The 18,221-nt window shown below is 35.1% G+C and overlaps 1 protein-coding gene across 3 annotated transcripts in view; it reads left to right on the top strand.

Moving 5' to 3' along the window:
* The window catches only part of LOC133517244 (proton-coupled amino acid transporter-like protein pathetic), a 46,959-nt gene that overhangs the window by 7,162 nt on the left and 21,576 nt on the right, over nucleotides 1-18,221 (top strand). For all 3 annotated transcript variants that reach the window (XM_061850463.1, XM_061850462.1, XM_061850461.1), the window contains exons 2-7: nucleotides 1,297-1,347; nucleotides 4,226-4,342; nucleotides 5,467-5,617; nucleotides 12,530-12,651; nucleotides 15,155-15,239; nucleotides 17,947-18,191. In XM_061850463.1, the coding sequence (XP_061706447.1) occupies nucleotides 1,310-1,347; nucleotides 4,226-4,342; nucleotides 5,467-5,617; nucleotides 12,530-12,651; nucleotides 15,155-15,239; nucleotides 17,947-18,191 (758 nt within the window). In that variant the 5' untranslated portion in view covers nucleotides 1,297-1,309. The remainder of the gene's footprint in view (nucleotides 1-1,296; nucleotides 1,348-4,225; nucleotides 4,343-5,466; nucleotides 5,618-12,529; nucleotides 12,652-15,154; nucleotides 15,240-17,946; nucleotides 18,192-18,221) is intronic.

Genomic DNA, 18,221 nt, shown 5'->3' with positions numbered 1-18,221 from the left:
TGTACTTAATTGACCGAAGCGTCAGGGAAGGTTTTTTTTTATAGAGGATAGGCAGGCGTTTGACCACGATCACACCTGATGGTAAGTGATGATGCGGTCTACGGTGGAGCACGCTTACCTATGAGATACCTATTTACTCTAGCCTTTCTACTCTTTGATAACTTTTTGACCGTGCGAGCCTTATGGTTTCGTTTTGGCAACATTTTACATGAAAATGTTTTTGATGGGATAGACTGTCTCCTACGAGAACATTTTTATATAAGGAATTTAAACTGGCTATATATATTGAAAATCAAATATCTTAAGATTTTCATGGCCTATTGATAACTCTAGCTTTCTGTTCAAATCTCTATTAGGTAACGTTACAATATCGATGACGAATCATTTGCAACAATAGTTATTTGTACAACAAGAGAGCAAAGTTTGATATTTCTTCGAGTGCTTATTTTATAATCTTATTTAGAATCTTGAGCAGAGTAAGGGACTCAAAAGCGCACGAGATGTAAATAACTTTGATCTCGTATAGTACACAAAAATATTCTCGACAGCAGTGTGAACATATTTGAAAGGTAAAAATACAACCTGAAAAAATTGAATCTGTCTTCATCACTATTTCATTCATGTTTTCTTAAGGAAAGTATTCTAACAATTAAGTTTAATTACCGCAATAAAACAAAACGAAAGAAATTTCAATAAAATAATACGGAAATAATGAAGTAACGAACATCAATTGACAGTTCAATTCGATCGAAAACTTTTTTTTTGTAAAAAAAAAACTTTCGGTCTGAATTGCAAATACAACTATTTGTGAACTATAGTAGAGATGGTTAAAAGTAGAATTATTTAATTTGCTTTTAAGTTTATTGTTTTTATTGTATAATAAAATACGTAAAATATGGTGTTATTAAATTTTAAACTTTTATTTCATTAATTAATTTTTACGATTGAGGACTGAGGACCCATATGGTGTTTTGGAACGATGCGGTCTGAATTATTTCAGGGGTTTAATATAAACCGTCAATATACCGTTGAATTACGTATGCACTTATTTTTGACTCTTCCATTTTGCCAATGACGAGAAAGGGACAAAGACAATTAAATAGAATCCAAATATTTCGAACTTGTATTAGGCCCTGCACGTTGAAATGACATTCGAATACGAAGGTCACTTGAATGTTATTTTGTCTCACTCAGAGAGCAAAATGCGATTTTGCTCACTGTCTCTAAGCTGCAAATTACCCTTGTTCCAGCTGCTGACGTGAAAAAATAATAACAACTCGCCTTTTTTTGTTTCAGGTTATTTAACAACATGGACAAAAAAGTTGAAGAAAACAACTTTAACTCATCGTAAGTTTTTTTTAAACGCCTCTGTTGCTGTGACGATATCGTCGGCGCACTAATGTTTGTTTTCATTTCTGCTGCTCTGAAAGTGGGTCGTTGTTGTTTTGAAATGTGTGCAGAAAATGATACGTTTCTGCTCTAGAGCACTGTACTTTCCGAGTACGTTTTTAGGGTTCCGTAGCCAAATGGCAAAAAACGGAACCCTTATAGATTCGTCATGTCCGTCTGTCTGTCCGTTTATGCCACAGCTACTTTTTTCCGAAACTATAAGAACTATCATACATCTCAGTTTGAACAGTATAAGAACTATAGTGTTCAAACTCGGTAAGTAGATGTACTTATTCTATGAACCGCATTAAGATTTTCACACAAAAATAGAAAAAAAACAATAAATTTTGGGGGTTCCCCATACTTAGAACTGAAACTCAATTTTTTTTTCATCAAACCCATACGTGTGGGGTATCTATGAATAGGTCTTCGAAAATAATATTGAGGTTCCTAATGTAATTTTTTTCTAAACTGAATAAGTTGCGCGAGAGACACTTCCAAAGTGGTAAAATGTGTGCCCCCCCCCCCCTGTAACTGCTAAAATAACAGAATGATAAAAGTAAAAAAAAAAATGTGATATACATTACCATGCAAACTTCCACCGAAAATTGGTTTGAACGAGATCTAGTAAGTAGTTGTTTTTAATACGTCGTAAAAGTACAAACAAAAAATCAACAAGCCCATATGTGTGGGGTATCTATAGATAAGTCTTCAAAAATGATATTGATGTTTCTAATATCATTTTTTTTCTAAACTGAATAGTTTGCGCGAGAGACACTTCCAAAGTGGTAAAATGTACCCCCCCCCCCCCCCCTGTAACTTCTAAAATAACAGAATAATAAAATTTAAAAAAAAATATGTGATATACATTGCCATGCAAACTTCCAACGAAAAATGGTTTGAACGAGATCTAGTAAGTAGTTTTTTTTTTTTTATATGTCATAAATGTTACGGAACCCTTCATGGGCGAGTCCAACTCGCACTTGGCCACTTTTTCTTTTTTTTTACGATAAGTAATTTTGGATTTCAATGGATTTGTTGTACAATGAAGTTAATTATCATTAAACTCCCCATTCCATACATAACGGTTTTTTTATACTAGGTACACAAGTTTATGCTTTAGCCGTGATTTTTACCGTATTCGAAATGAAAAGTAGAGTGTTTAATTCGGCGTTATAGGCACCATTTCACTCTCGCACTATTGGCAAACTACCTCGACAGAAATAGGCGCTTTTCATCCCTTGGATAACAAGCTACTATTGCAATTCACAAACAACAATTTTATTGCAAACTAGCGACCTGCCACGGCTTCTCACGAATTATACACTTAAATCTTCCTCAAGAATCACTCTATTGATTAGTGAAAACTTAGTTAGTAGTTGGATTTGAGTTTATTGCGAACATACATATACACGAACAGACGCGGATGAGGACTTTGTTTAATAAGATTTGCAAAAAATATTTTGCAAAAATGTTGTATAAGGTTTGTACCGAAGACATATTTTTTAAATTTCTGCATGGGAATGAAGCATACTAGTGAGGGTATGATTATTTCTGCCTAATAGACTGCTCATTTGGGATATTTTGGATTGTTATTTAACATAATGGGACCGACATGGGACCGACAGTTCAGGAATCTGTGAAATAGGTTAAAGGCGTTCCAAAAATTAAAGCGCTTAACTTGTAACAAATCGTACAAGTTCAAGTTGCCTTTAATCGCATCTGGGCAAACTAATGAGCTCCCGGTTACCGAAAAAGAAAGAGAAAAGCTCATGTTTAACAACGAGTATGACAAAGATGCATGGAATTCGAAAATTAATCAAACATAACAGATTTCTTCCTTGGTAGAGAAATAAATATGGACGTATTTTTTGTGTTTCTATTCACAATTCTAGTAGTAGAATTAAATTGCCTAGTAGTGGAGTAGAGATTATATTGAAGAGATCACACACGAAACACATACAGATAAACGAAATCAAGCGCTCGAAATTAATAAATTGGATTCCAGTTTAATCTCGGTGAAAATTGTGTCCAGCTTGTCAAAATGGAATTTATCGATACGAGATATAGAGCAAGCTAAAAAAAAACAAGCGTAACAATGAAATTGCTAGAAAAGGACCAAAGAGTAAAGCGAGTAAGTACTTTAAAACTTATATAAAAATTCCAATTATACAATTATACAGTGTAAAAGATCCATATTATAATTTCGCAGTTTGACGAAATTATGTACTACATTTCAGTTTTTTGTTTCAGAGCAATAAATAAAAAAAACCAAATTACGCAAATAAATTGTACATAGCCAGAAAGAGCACAAAAGAAACCATGCGTAATAAGATCCAAAACGAGCAATTAAGTAAAAAAAAAAGCTTTGTTGGCCTCTACTAAAAATCGTATTGTCCCTAACAATAATTCTGCCCATTGTCGACGTATCTAATAATTTTGCGAAAATCGTGTTGAATAACTATTCTCTGAAATTAAATTAGTACTTATCTTTTTAAGCCTCTTTAATATACAACGTATCTTAATTTAAAATGAGTGTTTAGTTAATTTAAAATTCTGACTAAAAGCTCACTTTGAGTATTAGACTTTCTTACTTGACATATCTAGTTTCAGTATTAAATTGCCCAATATTTAACAGACTAAGATGAGATTTTTAATGTTTGGGGTTTATTCTATACCAAAGTACGGGTAGTATATCAATTTATCAAATAAATGACTTGTTATCAGCAAAATAAACAATACCTGGCTTTTATCGATTTGAGCTGTGTTGTAACGCCGCGGGTTGTTTTGCCGTGACAGTTACTAATGATAATGAAGTATATTTGTTTCGTTTCAGTGCCAATTTAAAAGACAACCCTGGTTTTGAATCATCATTGAGTATAGCGACATGTGAAGAAAAGAATGAGAAGCCATACAACCCGTTCGAACACCGTGAACTCGAGCACCCTAATTCGTAAGTACCTAAAATTGTTTTTTCACAACACCAACTGTTGACGGCCCAGGTCCAATTTTGAGTTGTTTCCTTATGTTAGCTGGTAGAATGGATTTCTAAATGATTATTTTGAATAATATTAGGGTTCCGTACCTCAAAAGGAAAACACAGAACCCATATAAGATCACTCGTGCGTCTGTTTGTCCGTCCGTCTGTCTGTCTGTCACAGCCTATTTTTTTACTATGTTCACTTGATTTTGTTTCATTTTTTTAGTATTTTATACTTGGTATTTTCCTCGCGTTGGTATGGTGAAAAATTTTGTGTTTCACTCGGAGGCAATGTTTGTTTAACCCTCGTGCCTTGAAACTTTCGCAACGCTCAAGATTTCACTTCTCGAATTTTTCGCTAGCACGAGAGGTTAAACAACAACTTTGCAAGAGGGCTAAAGAAATAAATATTCCACTAACCTAAAATCTTTGGCTCTCTGTTGGGCTTCGACCTTCTAAGTCTACGGATGTAAGTACGCCGTCGGGCATTCGGCCATCCGGCTAGCTTTTAATACACATGTTGACCATTGAGTTGTATTCGACCACTTGACCATTTATTGCCATTCAACTTTTATGAAATTTAATATGAAGAATCCATAACAGTTTCTAATGATTCACGATTAGTTTCACTAGACTTACCTATATTGAACGGGATATGGAACATGATATTTTGACGCAGTTACATGCATCTTGTTCACGGGTAACTCAAGATAGCGGGTGGGTGTCAAAGTTGTGTAGGCCATGCTCGGTCTAGCCTATCCTAGTATAAGTTTAGAGAAACTAACCGTGAATCATTCAAAACTGAAACGCTTGCTGGCAAGCCGCGACAACCTATTAGTGATTTAAAATTTAACTATTTATTTTGTAATGATCTAGACAATAATAATATTGCGCTATATATATGTAAATGATAATCGGCACTCCATTTATATTTTCTTTGTCTTTTTTGTGTTATTTTTATGAATATTTCTGAAGTTAATAAAATAATATTTTAATTGACCTTCTTAACCTTTCCATTAGGTACGAGACCTTTCACTTTCCTATACTATTCAATACTTCCGTACACAAAAAATTGTCTTAAAAGTTTATTTTTTCAGTACAATCGGCTCAATACTTCACCTGCTGAAGGCATGTCTAGGTTCTGGCATTCTGGCGATGCCAGCAGCCTTCAAGAACTCTGGCATCGTAGCTGGATCTATTGGGACTTTACTGGCTGGATATGTCTGCACTCACACTATATCTGTGTTGGTAAGACTTCTGTACTTATTTCCAGTTATAAATACGATGTAACAAATAAACTAAAGATCAAATATAACCAGGACAATTGTATCACGGAAGTTTTGTCTCAACCCAACTTCAAACAGTCACCCTACAAAGTGTGGCAAAAATCAAATGCCATATTGTAAAAAATAAATAATACAATCTACGGACTATGTCGAGTTATTAAAAGGATTTGAAAAATATTTAAGATCTATAACAAATATACGGTAGCTACCAATCTCTCTTAAGTTTTCCATATAGGTTTATTACGCTGTCGGGTTTTTATTTTTATTTTATTAGTTGTCATTTGGCGTTAGCAGATGTTGTTGTGTTCGGAGATGGCGGGATGAACTTGACGCCTTTGACAGAGACTGGTGGGAGACTTCCGAGGATAGGGACAAGTGGAAGAATAAGAGGGAGGCCTTTGCCCAGCAGTTGGACAATATAGGCTCATAATAAGATATTTTAATATTCCGGGCACATTCTCTTTATTATCTATTATATTTTGCTGTCTATTCCATCACGGAATAATGGTGTTTCGGACCTTTGGAAAGTGTGCTTGAGACCGAAGCTAAGACATGGAGTGCCCGCGTGCAATGGGCCGCACGTAGAGGCAACACCCCGTCGGCTAAAGTCGCAAACCTCGTAACTCAACCTGACCAAATTTTACACGATGCACAAAAAACTGTCTTTACCAAAAACTTTGTATGAATACTGGCTTAGTTTTTTTTTCTACATAATGTTAAGTTAAATGTAGCCATTAGATTGTTCACATTTATTTAATAAAAATCTCATCTGAACCCAGAAAATAATAATGGAGTTCCGAGTTTTTCTTAAGAAAATTGTAAAGCTATTGTCTGGAAAAAATGGCAGTTAGGAGTTTTGCTATAAAAATTGGCGAAAATATTTTAATCCGAACAAGTTATTGTAGATAATAAAAATACTTAAAATTTTTGGGTTTGTCACTTTATTTACACAACATAAGGGAATACCTTCGCAGCGCTTTGTACGTCTTTTTACTAAGAAGAGAAGATTTTTTGCAATAACTCAAAAACGGCTGGACCCATCATGTTCACTATGGTTTTCATTGAAAGTATTTACTAAGCTTTTGTTTCACAATTTTTTTGACCCAATGGTTGAAACATTCAGAGCGATGATATATATAAGTTTCAATACATCTTTAAAAAAAAAGTGGAGTTACGAGGTTTGCGACTTTTAGCCGACGAGTCCCGCCAGGGAAGGACTGATGAAGATTAGTTGATAGAATCTCAAATAAACTGGGCTATTGGGTGAAAGCAATGCACTAAATTAGTATTTAGTGCATTGCTTTCCCATAGCCTAGTGGCTATGGGATAAAAAACCGGACGCCTGCCTAATAAAACGGTATCCAATATTATTTCCGGCAGACAGTGACTCGCGCCCACAACAAACTTTCTATCCGCATCGCCCGCCGACGGCAGGGTGTTCATCCTCACACCCTAGAACTTAAATGGTCACGCACTGTGCGGTGAAAAAAACATGGGCCCCCCACAAAAACAACATCTAAAATGGCTCAAGGGCAACACCGGTGTAAGCTTATTTTGCTCATTATTTACTTTCCTTTGAAAGTTGAAGAAGTTGTCACGTCAAATATTTTTTTGTTAAGAAACTTGATTCTTTTGTTAATTTCACAACGAATTTTTGTTTTATATGTAATTTATAGTATACTCGTACTTCTTACTTGTGATTTCATGTTGACAAAATTATGGTATATTATGGTCAATGAGCGGAATTCTTCATAGCAAAAATCAAACTGTCAGAGGGATTGACCTAACTGTTTTATCGACTTATCGATAAATATTTGTCACTTAACGAAACACAGGTGTCCCTAATTAGCTGACCGCCACTGTATTTTGGTATAATAGTAAAGAATAAAACAGAAAATACTTTTATGATGTAAATGACCGTAACATTTAGAGCAATATATTGTGGAAGAATCTTCTTTGAAACTGAAATAAGAATCTTTCTGTATCCATTTTTTTTATTGTTTTCTTTTAGGATTAACCATTTTAGTAACACGGCACGGAAATCACTCATGAAAACTCAAGTGACATAAATGACATATGTGACGCTGACATGATTTACTTTAATACGGAGATGCAAGTTGCTTATCAAAGAGGTCAAATGTTACAGAATAATCTTTTAAGTTTATTATGGATACCTAATGCGATATTATTCCGTAACATCGATAAGTCGATAAAACAGTTAGGTCAATCCCTCTGACAGTTTGATTTTTGCTATGAAGAATTCCGCTCATTGATTATGGTATATGGTACCTATATAGGTATACCTATTTTAGAAATCCTTAAGTATTTATTTTATTTATAAATATGTTTTAGTCGATTTTCATTTATGAGGAAAGCCCGACTACAAATAGAGTAAAGAGGGCGTTGTTATATATTCTCATATTTCTCATGTATAGAGTGACAGTTCAATTTAGTATTAAAAATTTAGTTCCAATGAATTAAATGGGCATCTTCCTGCACTGACATAAATGTACTGCGTACTAGACAGGCTATCGAGAACACATTATGTCCGCCATTTTCGGCGTTTGCCGTCTGTCACTAAGCTAAAGAATAAGCATAGGTGGCCAGAGCCGAAACTGTTATGACAACTGTTCATTTTCCGCCTACATACGCGTTGTAAATAATCTAGATAAAATGTGTTTGTTTCCTTACACGACCAGTTTAGCCTAGTGGGTAGTGACCCTGCCTACGAAGCTGATGGTCCCGGGTTCAAATCCTGGTAAGGGCATTTATTCGTGTGATGATGGATATTAGTTCCTGAGTCATGGATGTTTTCTATCTATTTAAGTATTTATAAATATTTATATATTATATATATCGTTGTCTGAGACCTGAGTACCCACAACACAAGCCTTATTGAGCTTACTATGGGACTTAGTCAATTTGTGTAAAAATGTCCTATAATATTTATTTATTACAAGTGTATTCAAATTGTTTTACATATGTGACACTGGTAATATTAAAATTTATAAAAATGGTCATAAAACTCTTTCAATTTGTAATATATGATTATTGTGTATATATTATGCAAAAAATAAGGTAGGTAATCATTAGTACCTATGTGTTACATCTGCGAATAGTAATCTATGCCCCAAAGAAAATGGTGTACCACTACGTGTGTTTAAAGTGAAGTTTCAAAATAATCTAAATAAGCTTAAAACAGGAGTTTTTTCGCAGTGGATTATTATTATATTGCTTTTGTTATGTTTCTTGATATTATTAGAATACATATTCATAACGCATAAAGGCCTTTTTAGATTTTATATATTTTTTAAAGCCAGTAGTCGGATACGTACAAAACGCATTGAAGTACCAGCACTTCATTGAGGTGCGGAAACATTTTGTTAGAGATGCCGACTCTAGTACTATACCTCAATGTATTCCTGCCATATATCTCTTCTTCCACGTTTTCTCATGACAGGGTCTCGACCACATGAGATCGTTATTCCATGTAATATGTTTTCACCACACTCTCGTCGGATTTAAATTAATATTGTAGGTAGTCCCGAGTAAGAGCTAATCTGTTATCATTAGTTTCAATATGTAATTACATTAAGGTGCAATAGGTTGAGAGAGTTTTTGAAAAACCGTAGCGCTTTTTTAGATCCCAATATGGTTTCCAAAAATTTAATACGCAATCTTGAGAGCTTTTTGTAGTAACGTCATTGATTCGAAACCTGATTTCTTGTATTTTGCTTGATATAAAAAAATCACGAACATAGGTCTAAACTGCACGTACAACATTTGTAACAAAAGCTTTAAACATTAAAAATTGCTTGTATAAATATTTTTGGATGAACTCATTGATTAGGTACTATATTTTTTTTAAAACTTACAAAATATTAAAATTCGAAGTCCGATATCCGTGATCCGGGGCACGCACAGCTATCTCATTCAGTGACATTGAGAGAAGTACCTGAACCAACGGGGCCTAAATACCACTCATCTAACGGGTCGCTTTGGCCTTCAGAAAGGATTAATTATTGTTTATCCTTGTCGTTAAAGGGTCGAGTTTCAGGCTGAAGCTACCTCGTGCTCAGCATGATTTACAGCTCACATTAATATCTTAAATCTCAAATGATACACCCAAACCTTCCTCACTACTCACTCTATTGGTAGGTAAACTGCATGAAAATCCATTCAGGAGTTGTTGAATTTATCGCGAACAAACATACACACAGACAGACGCGGTGTTGGGCTTTATTTCATAAAGAGTAGTAATTCAAATACATCTGCAGATGACGAAGCTTTTGAAATAATATTGGATACTGTTTTATTAGGCATACATCCAAATTTTTAGCCCAGTATCTAGTCTTTTTGAGATTCACTGATTTAAACTTTCGCAATTTTCACACATTAGTGAGGGTAGTTCGTATAAACTCGCGCGGATAAGAGATTTTGTTATCAACTTTCTACGTTTGACTAAACTACACCATGGATATTCACCGTCCAATTATCTTCATAAAACACGTGCCTTCCTAAACCTTGACGTTGACGTAATGATCGACAATATCGATGGAGCCATCATACACAAAGATTTTTTGATTGACATCAACTTTGGCCAGTCTCTCCGAAAACTCTACGGCTTCCTCCGGTTTGACACCGACATATTCGCTAGCGCGTGCATCACTTACTTTTTATGCGTGTCGCTCGTACTTGCATATTAGTGCTAGCGTCATGTATACAAAGTAAGTTACGCAGACGTTAGCGATTATGGCAGTTTGAGACTAAGGCAATCGTGGTAAGGCTAGAGGACAATGCGTCGGCTAAACTCGCAAACCTCGTAACTCCATTACAGGACACTAGGGATTTGATACTTTGGCCTACAATACGTTAAGTTGCAAACCCCGTAACTACTCAGGAGGAGTTACGAAGTTAACAACTTTAGCCGACGCAATGTCGTCTTCGAAACGTCGGAAGTAATTTTAAAGCGATTATGTTTTATTTGAGATTTCATCAACTCTTAACATTCATTACACCTTGGCGACTTTGCGTGGCAAAGGCGTCCCACGACACAGGCAAGGGCAGCATCTGCTTAGTGTACTCATTAAATTTCATTAAATTGTCGAAGACGCCTTTACTTGTTCAGTCAGTATCAAACGTAGCGTATCAGACTGCGTCAAAAGTATTTGCAAAAACTGATTCTGATAGTTTAACAAAAAGAAATATATCTCTATAAATGGAACAATTAAACACTCCAGGTATACCTAGGGATTGCACAACGGATCTGAAATGTATGGAAATCAGAACAGGATTATATCATATATTTCGTATCTGCATTGAAAACCCTAAATATACCTTGACGACCGGTCTGGCCTAGTAGGTAGTCCTGCCTATGAAGCCGATGGTCCCGGGTTCGAATCCCGGTAAGGGAATCTATTTGTGTGATGAACACAGATATTTGTTCCTGAGTCATGGTGTTTTCTATGTGTAAGTACATATTTATCTATATACGTATGTATATCGTCGCCTTACTAGGCGACTCATAGTACAAGCTTTGCTTAGTTTGGGGTTAGGTCGATCTGTGTATCAGCCTTAATTGTCCTATCATGTAATCAAACACTTCTCGAAGACATTATCACACTTTTCTCGAGAACTACACAATAATCATCACTTAAAATGTTATTGTAGACCTAAATACAACTCACAAAGTATTGAAATCAACCAAATAACCTCTGAAATAAACTGAAATAACATTACGATATCTAGATTGTCTATGAATCGTATTGTTGGAACGAACGTAAGGATCAATACTCTGCAATATCTAATTTACTTTATCTACACACATATCATAAACCTTCTATGATGCCTTAAAAATCTGTAAATAATGGCCAACTCGTGTGGTCCTCTTAAGAAACTCACTTCATTCGTTTGTTAAACCCACACTTGTGTTTTAATGTCTTTCATTATATGTATAGCAGTCACATAAAGTACTATATAAGGTACCTACTTATTTGCAAGCTCTCTGTTTACTTATCCGTGTTATTTTGAATACCACTTTAATTAATATAATTTAACAATCCATGATCGGATTACAACGTTTACGATTACAATTAATTTCAAAAACATTGCTCATAACTATCAAGAACAGTAAACTGTTACTGTTCTAAGTAATCTTTAAACAAAAGTATTCGTTTGTTTTGTTTTACTACATTGTATCGTAATTGAATTCTTCTTTAATTTATCACGTGTTAAATGCTTTTTGCCTCTCCTGTGAAATTTGCTGATCATTAAGCGATTTTCAAGTACCTAATTCAATTTACTTGAAATTAACTTGGTTCAGACCTTGCATTTCAGCTTAAATTCCTTTTATTGATAAAGATTTTGTTATAGGTAGCTGTGTAATTGGCAATTAATTTTAATCAGATAAAGAATGTAAACGCAGCTTTGGGAAATTAAAAGTGATCTATTTAAAAAAAAAAGATTTTCACTGACCACGTCGACAGTCAAAGAAATAGACTTAACTTGTTTAAAGGAATTAACTTGTTTTCAAAATGGCGGCCCAATGCAATGTGGTCCAAATAAACTTTAGTCTTTGAGCTTATTAAATGCTTGTCCTACGAACTTGGCCGAATTGTGTAATAGGGTAATAATGTATGGGAAATTTACCTTTCAAAATGGGGCTTGGCACCGATTTTGATGCGAGAGAGAAAGCGTTCAAAAGGTTAATTGGATTTCAACGGTCGATATTCGTTTCCGCTTACATATGTTAATGACTGGATTCCGATTCTATAAATTAATAATGTGTAAAAATCATGAAAGTTTAAATCTGTGGTGTTGTTTTAAATTTATTTTATAAAAATATATGTTTAAAACATGTTTTTCATTACTTTAGGTTAAAATATCACAAGAAGTATGCGTGGATGCCAAGAAGCCATCTATGAGCTTTTCTGAGACGTGTGCTGCAGCCTTCGAGTACGGCCCTAAAAAACTGAGGCCCTGGAGCAACTTTTTCAAGTCCGTTGGTTGAGTATCTTATAGCAATTATGTCATATAAGATTCATAAAGTCATTAAGACTATTAAAATAAGAAGAAAAAACGTCAACATCTAAACAAAATTTGGTTCTCCCAACATTCAGGCTATTGCCAGATGGCGTCACTAACGCAGCAGTATGGCTACCACGAGTTAGACACAGACATATTCGCTAACGTCTGCGTAATTTACTTTTTATACATCTCGCTAGCACTGTTATGCCAATACGAGCGGGATGGATATGTTAGTGAATATGTTAGTGTCAGGTCAGTGTCAAACTCGTGGTAAGGCTACCATCCATATCATCCATATTGTTTGGCGCTCAGAACTCTGGTCAAAATTACTGAACTTCCGTTCAATAGATGGCGCTGTATATTGGAGAAATGCTACTTTGTTTAGACACCATAGTCTTCTAGTTTAACCTATGAGTATTTTAATGCTAAATTATTTATACTGCTTTATCTACATACAAATTTCATAAACTCTCTGTGATGTATTCAGCGGCGGCATCATGATTCCATTTTTATCACTTGTCACTATAGCCGACACTTTCACGCTTACATACTTGTTAGAACGTGACAGGCATGGTGACAAATGATAAAGAGCCGACCATCTTAACCCTACAGGAACCGTATGTTACAACCGCCATTGCAGCATTTGATCACACTGTTTGCAATAGCCATTTCTTCTGGAATAAAACTTCATCAATTTCACTACATCGTCTGCTACATTCGCCATCAGATCTTACATAAATTAATTAGTAAAAAAAAACTATGCTTGTAGTATATTATGCACTAGCGGAATCAGTGATATGTTATGGACTTAATGTATATGGCAGAACCTTCCAAACGTATATTGAGGAAATTAAAAAGCTACAGATACGATCACTCAAATACTTATTGGACAGCAAAACTAAAAATAATCTGAAAGGCGTCTATGAAAAACTTTATAAAATGTATAAAATATTACCTGTGACTCAAAGAGTACAATATTTGATAGCTATAGATAATTACTATAATAATAAATTTAAAGTGTTTAAGAAAAGCAGATATAGAACAAAGAATATTAGAATAAGGAAATATGTACAACATTTTGTCAAAAACTATTATGGTAGAAGAACAGATAAATTTTTGGTCCCAAAAATATATAATGATATAGAATGGTTAAGAGAGGAAAATAAATATAGCATAATGGAAGTAAAGAACAAATTAAAAAAAATACTTTTAGATAATTTACCTTGACCTCAGCTACCGTGTATTATTATTATTATTAGACTTGTTGTTTTTGCATAGTCTATCTTCTTGTAAAATTATGTACTTGTATAATTTAGGGCATGTAAGCATAGAATGATAGCAACTTAATCCCTTAACGTGTCATAAAAAAATATAGTTTTAAATTTGAACTCAAATAGCTGTCAATAGAGTAGAAGATTATATCAGCCATATACGAGTATATAGGTTGCATATGCGGTAAGGGGTTAAGTACGGTACCTTTTTAGGTGCATAAAAATGTAAAAAATGAGCGCTGTCTCGCCAACAAACCGCATAAGCAGTTTGGCGAGTAACTTTAAAATTGATTATGTATATGTGCCTTTGAAAAATAAATGAAAAAAAAAAAAAGATATATCGGAGCGGCCGAGGTGCTCACAAATATCAGAACACGCCTCTATTGTCAAGGCGTTAAAGTGCGTGTTCAGATATTTTTGAGCACCTCGGTCGCTCCGATATTTCTGATGGCGACTGTCTACTAGAAATGTAATATAATGCAATAACATTTCCACAGGTAAGAAATTAGTTCCAACAAAACAGTTAATCTTAACGCTTGCCGTAGTTAATATGCGGTTTTTTAACGCATCATAGAGGGTTTGTGTGTGTAGATAAAATTATTGAGATTTTCAATGTTTTCCGTTGTGTCAAGTCACTCCAGTCGATGATAGCTGGTTATTCTACACTTTTAAAATACTTTAATTTATATACAATTAAGTAACGACGTGGCATCTTACTCGTAAAAATATAATTTAATAGCTTTGACGATTAGAGTCCTCGGCTATCTCGGCCGAATTTCACCTTCCCATACAAACGCAGTTTCATTCTCATTTTAAAACTACGTGTTGGATTATAATGAAACTTTGTACGTACATATAATTTGCAATGAAATGAGATATTTCAGGGGTGAAATTAGTTTATATTGCTCCACCTTATAAAACAAACGAAATAGAGCAAAAACAAGTTTTGTATGAAAATCTTAAATTCGCTGTATTTTATTCAACTATGGTATCTGAGGCTACAGTAACTAATTACAGCCTTATCCTATTGTAAGTAGAAAGCTTCAAAGCAATCTAGCTAGTCGTTTTAAAATGAGAGGGTAACTACTTTTGTATGCAGAACCGAGCTTGCCCTTATTTCTTAAAAATATCCTTTCTCTCTACACTGTTTACCAATGTCTTGTAAGTAAATATGTTGTAACACATGTTTCTTACTTTTTCAGAGTATTGGTGGACTTTTCCCTGCTACTCACGTACATAAGTGTCTTATGTGTGTACGTTGTATTCATTGGTTCATCTTTTAAAGAGGTTTGTTTTCAATTGCATTCAGTGCATAGCGACATACATGTGAGTTGTTACGTTGTTAGACCTAATAGTATTTTTAAGCGGATTGCCGTTTAAAAACAAATAGACCCGTAAGTTACTTTTCACCACACCAACTGGTAAAGGCCCTCTTAATTGTTTAATAACTAATGAGAAAGTTGCATTTTATACACATGTAATGAGATGCGAATTTTGTTATGCCAGCTGGTAGAATTGACTTTAATAATGATTTTGAATGATATTTTTTTATGACGTTCTTTAAGATTTGATTTGGTTTATTTTGTTATTACATAGTTAGTATTTTCTTCGCGTTGGTGTGATGAAAAATATTGTGTTTCACTCGAAGGCAAAGTTTGTTTAACCCTCGAAACGCTCAAGATTCCAATCTCAAACCACTCGCTACGCTAATTTTGGACTCTTTCGCTTGCTCGGGTGTCAATATTAGCACGAGCGGTTAAACAGCAACTTTCCCCCTTGTAAAACAAATGACTATTGTAGGTAGGTACAGACACTGTAAGATAATTTTCTGCCCTCCGGCCGGAAACTGTCAACTTTCGGCACAGTGCGCTGAAAGAAGTTGCCGCTTTCCGGCACCATTGAGCAGAAAAATAGTATGGGTACATACTTCCCATAGTATAAATAAGAAAGTCGCAGATCCCATATAATTGCCAGCCGAGGCGAACCCGATATTTCTTTCTTTACTGCCCTATTGTAATATACCTACTATTTATTTGCTTAGGTGCATTCTAGGGCCGTAGTCAATTACACACTAACGACCCGCCCTGGCTTCGCACGGGTTACACAAAACATTAACTTTAATTCTCCACTTAAAAAATAATAATTCTCCATTTTACTTTTGTTTAAAATGGACCCATAAAATGTGTACAGACTGGCCATCGTCTTCACTTGGCTAACGTTGTGATTATTGTCGGGCAGTAGATTTTGAAATTTAATTTTAATTATGACTAAAATGTCTTACATGATCAGATTTTTAGCCCAGTCTGGGTCAATTGTGAACGATCTTAACTGTCCCATTAGGTGTTCGTGATTGCCCGACCAGTGTCGGGTAAATTAAATACGAATACAAAGAGGTTTTGTTTATGTTGTAATATTTCATCAAATACTGAGAAATTAATACTGTTGATTGTAGTAGTTTAAAGTACGATAATGTACCTTTCAGAAGAAGCTATTTAAGTTAACCTACAAATACTACCTTTAGATTTAGTCCAAAACTCCCTTAGGTGTTCGTTATTACCCCGCCTTCCCCTACTCCGATACAAATAGACAGTGTGCACTGACGCGCCGTGCTTTCGGTATTGGCATCCTCTTAAAGAGAAATATCTTCGATGTCAACATTAAAATAAAGTAGATCATAATCATTGTATTTTAAGTAGGCACACCCAATCTATGAAGAGGCGGAAATTTGAAAGAAACAAAAGATATGGCGCGCCGTGCATACCTGTGACGGAAGAACAACTCAGCCTATATACGTCCCACTGCTGGGCACAGGCCTCTCATTCGCGAGAGGGTTTGGCTAGCTTAGTGCGGGTTGGAGACTTCACTTATACCTTTGAGTTTCTTCGCGGATGTATGCAGGTTTCCTCACGATGTTTTCCTTCACCGAAAAGCTAGTGCTAAATATCACATGATATTCCGTACATAACTTCCGAAAAACTCATTTATACGAGCCAGGATTTGAACCTGCGATCTCCGGATTGAAAGTCTGACGCCAGATGCACTCGGCCACCACCGCTTCTGAAAGGTTATTCTATCAACTCGGCTTATCACTAGTTATTAGAGACTAAAATTATATTGCTGCTATGGTACTTAACGAATGATATACGATTGAAAATAATTGAACAGTAAGTAACATCTTATCTTGTTTTTTTCTATCAACCAAATTTGACCTTACAAGGTTTTAGTTAGTTGGAGTCTGGCCTTGCAAATATAGTCTTTTCTCTGTGTGTTTTCTAATAGAAATTTCCTTTGTAAAAAGTTGTAACAAATGTAAATGTAAATATAACTATGTTAACGGCACCAATCATGGGACATTTAAGAGAAATATTGGAGTGTTTTTAATATTTCACCGACATCTGTAAAATTTCTACCGCTTTATGCTTTAAAAGTTGAATGTCCAATTCGTCATTTATGTTTTCTATTTATTTAATGATAACTACTGCAGTTGGTTTAAATAGTATTAACCAATTAAAACTATGGTTTTTTGCTCCAGTCATGAGATGTATGGCGCCATTAATTTTCAAACTAACAATGATCCATGAAAAATTTAACTTAAGCTCTTTGGCTCTTGTTTATGGTAAAATGTTGCCAGCGATTAAAAACTAATGGTAAATACTTGTTTTACAGGATTTGTCTATACCATCCCATTACTGGTGCCTGTTCCATTATAGGGGTGTTTACTATACAATTTTGCTGTAGCCCCCTAATCATTGATTGTACTGTGTAATGTTAATCATTACTTTTTGGAAGGCCTCGCGAATTATGGCTAAAGGGGGCCACTGATTACCAGTTTGCCGGACGAAATCGGCCTGCTAGTTATTCGCATAAGCTGGCAATCGCGAAAAACTGACAGGCCGATATCGTCCGCCGAACTGGTAATCAGTGGGCCTCTTAAGGGTTAAAACAGCAACCTGATGTATAACTCTATAAAAATGCTTAAATTGTACAATTTCAGGTAATAGATGTGCTAGTACCGGAATCCCAACTATCCATTCAGACGTATTGCGTACTTACCCTAGTACCACTAGTACTGCTATGTCAAATTAGGAACCTTAAGTACTTGGTCCCAGTCTCCGGTCTGGCGAACGCACTCATCGTCATCGTGTTTGGCACCACCATGTACTATATTTTCTCTGACTTGCCACCGGTCAGTGAGAGAGAGATGGTTGCTAAAGTTTCGCAATGGCCTCTCTTCGTCAGGTAAGATTTCTGCCGATTGTCCGCAGTTGC

This window comes from Cydia pomonella, chromosome 4, assembly GCF_033807575.1.
Source record: "Cydia pomonella isolate Wapato2018A chromosome 4, ilCydPomo1, whole genome shotgun sequence".
NCBI lineage: Eukaryota > Metazoa > Arthropoda > Insecta > Lepidoptera > Tortricidae > Cydia > Cydia pomonella.
This window is presented reverse-complemented; position numbering and strand designations above follow the sequence as displayed.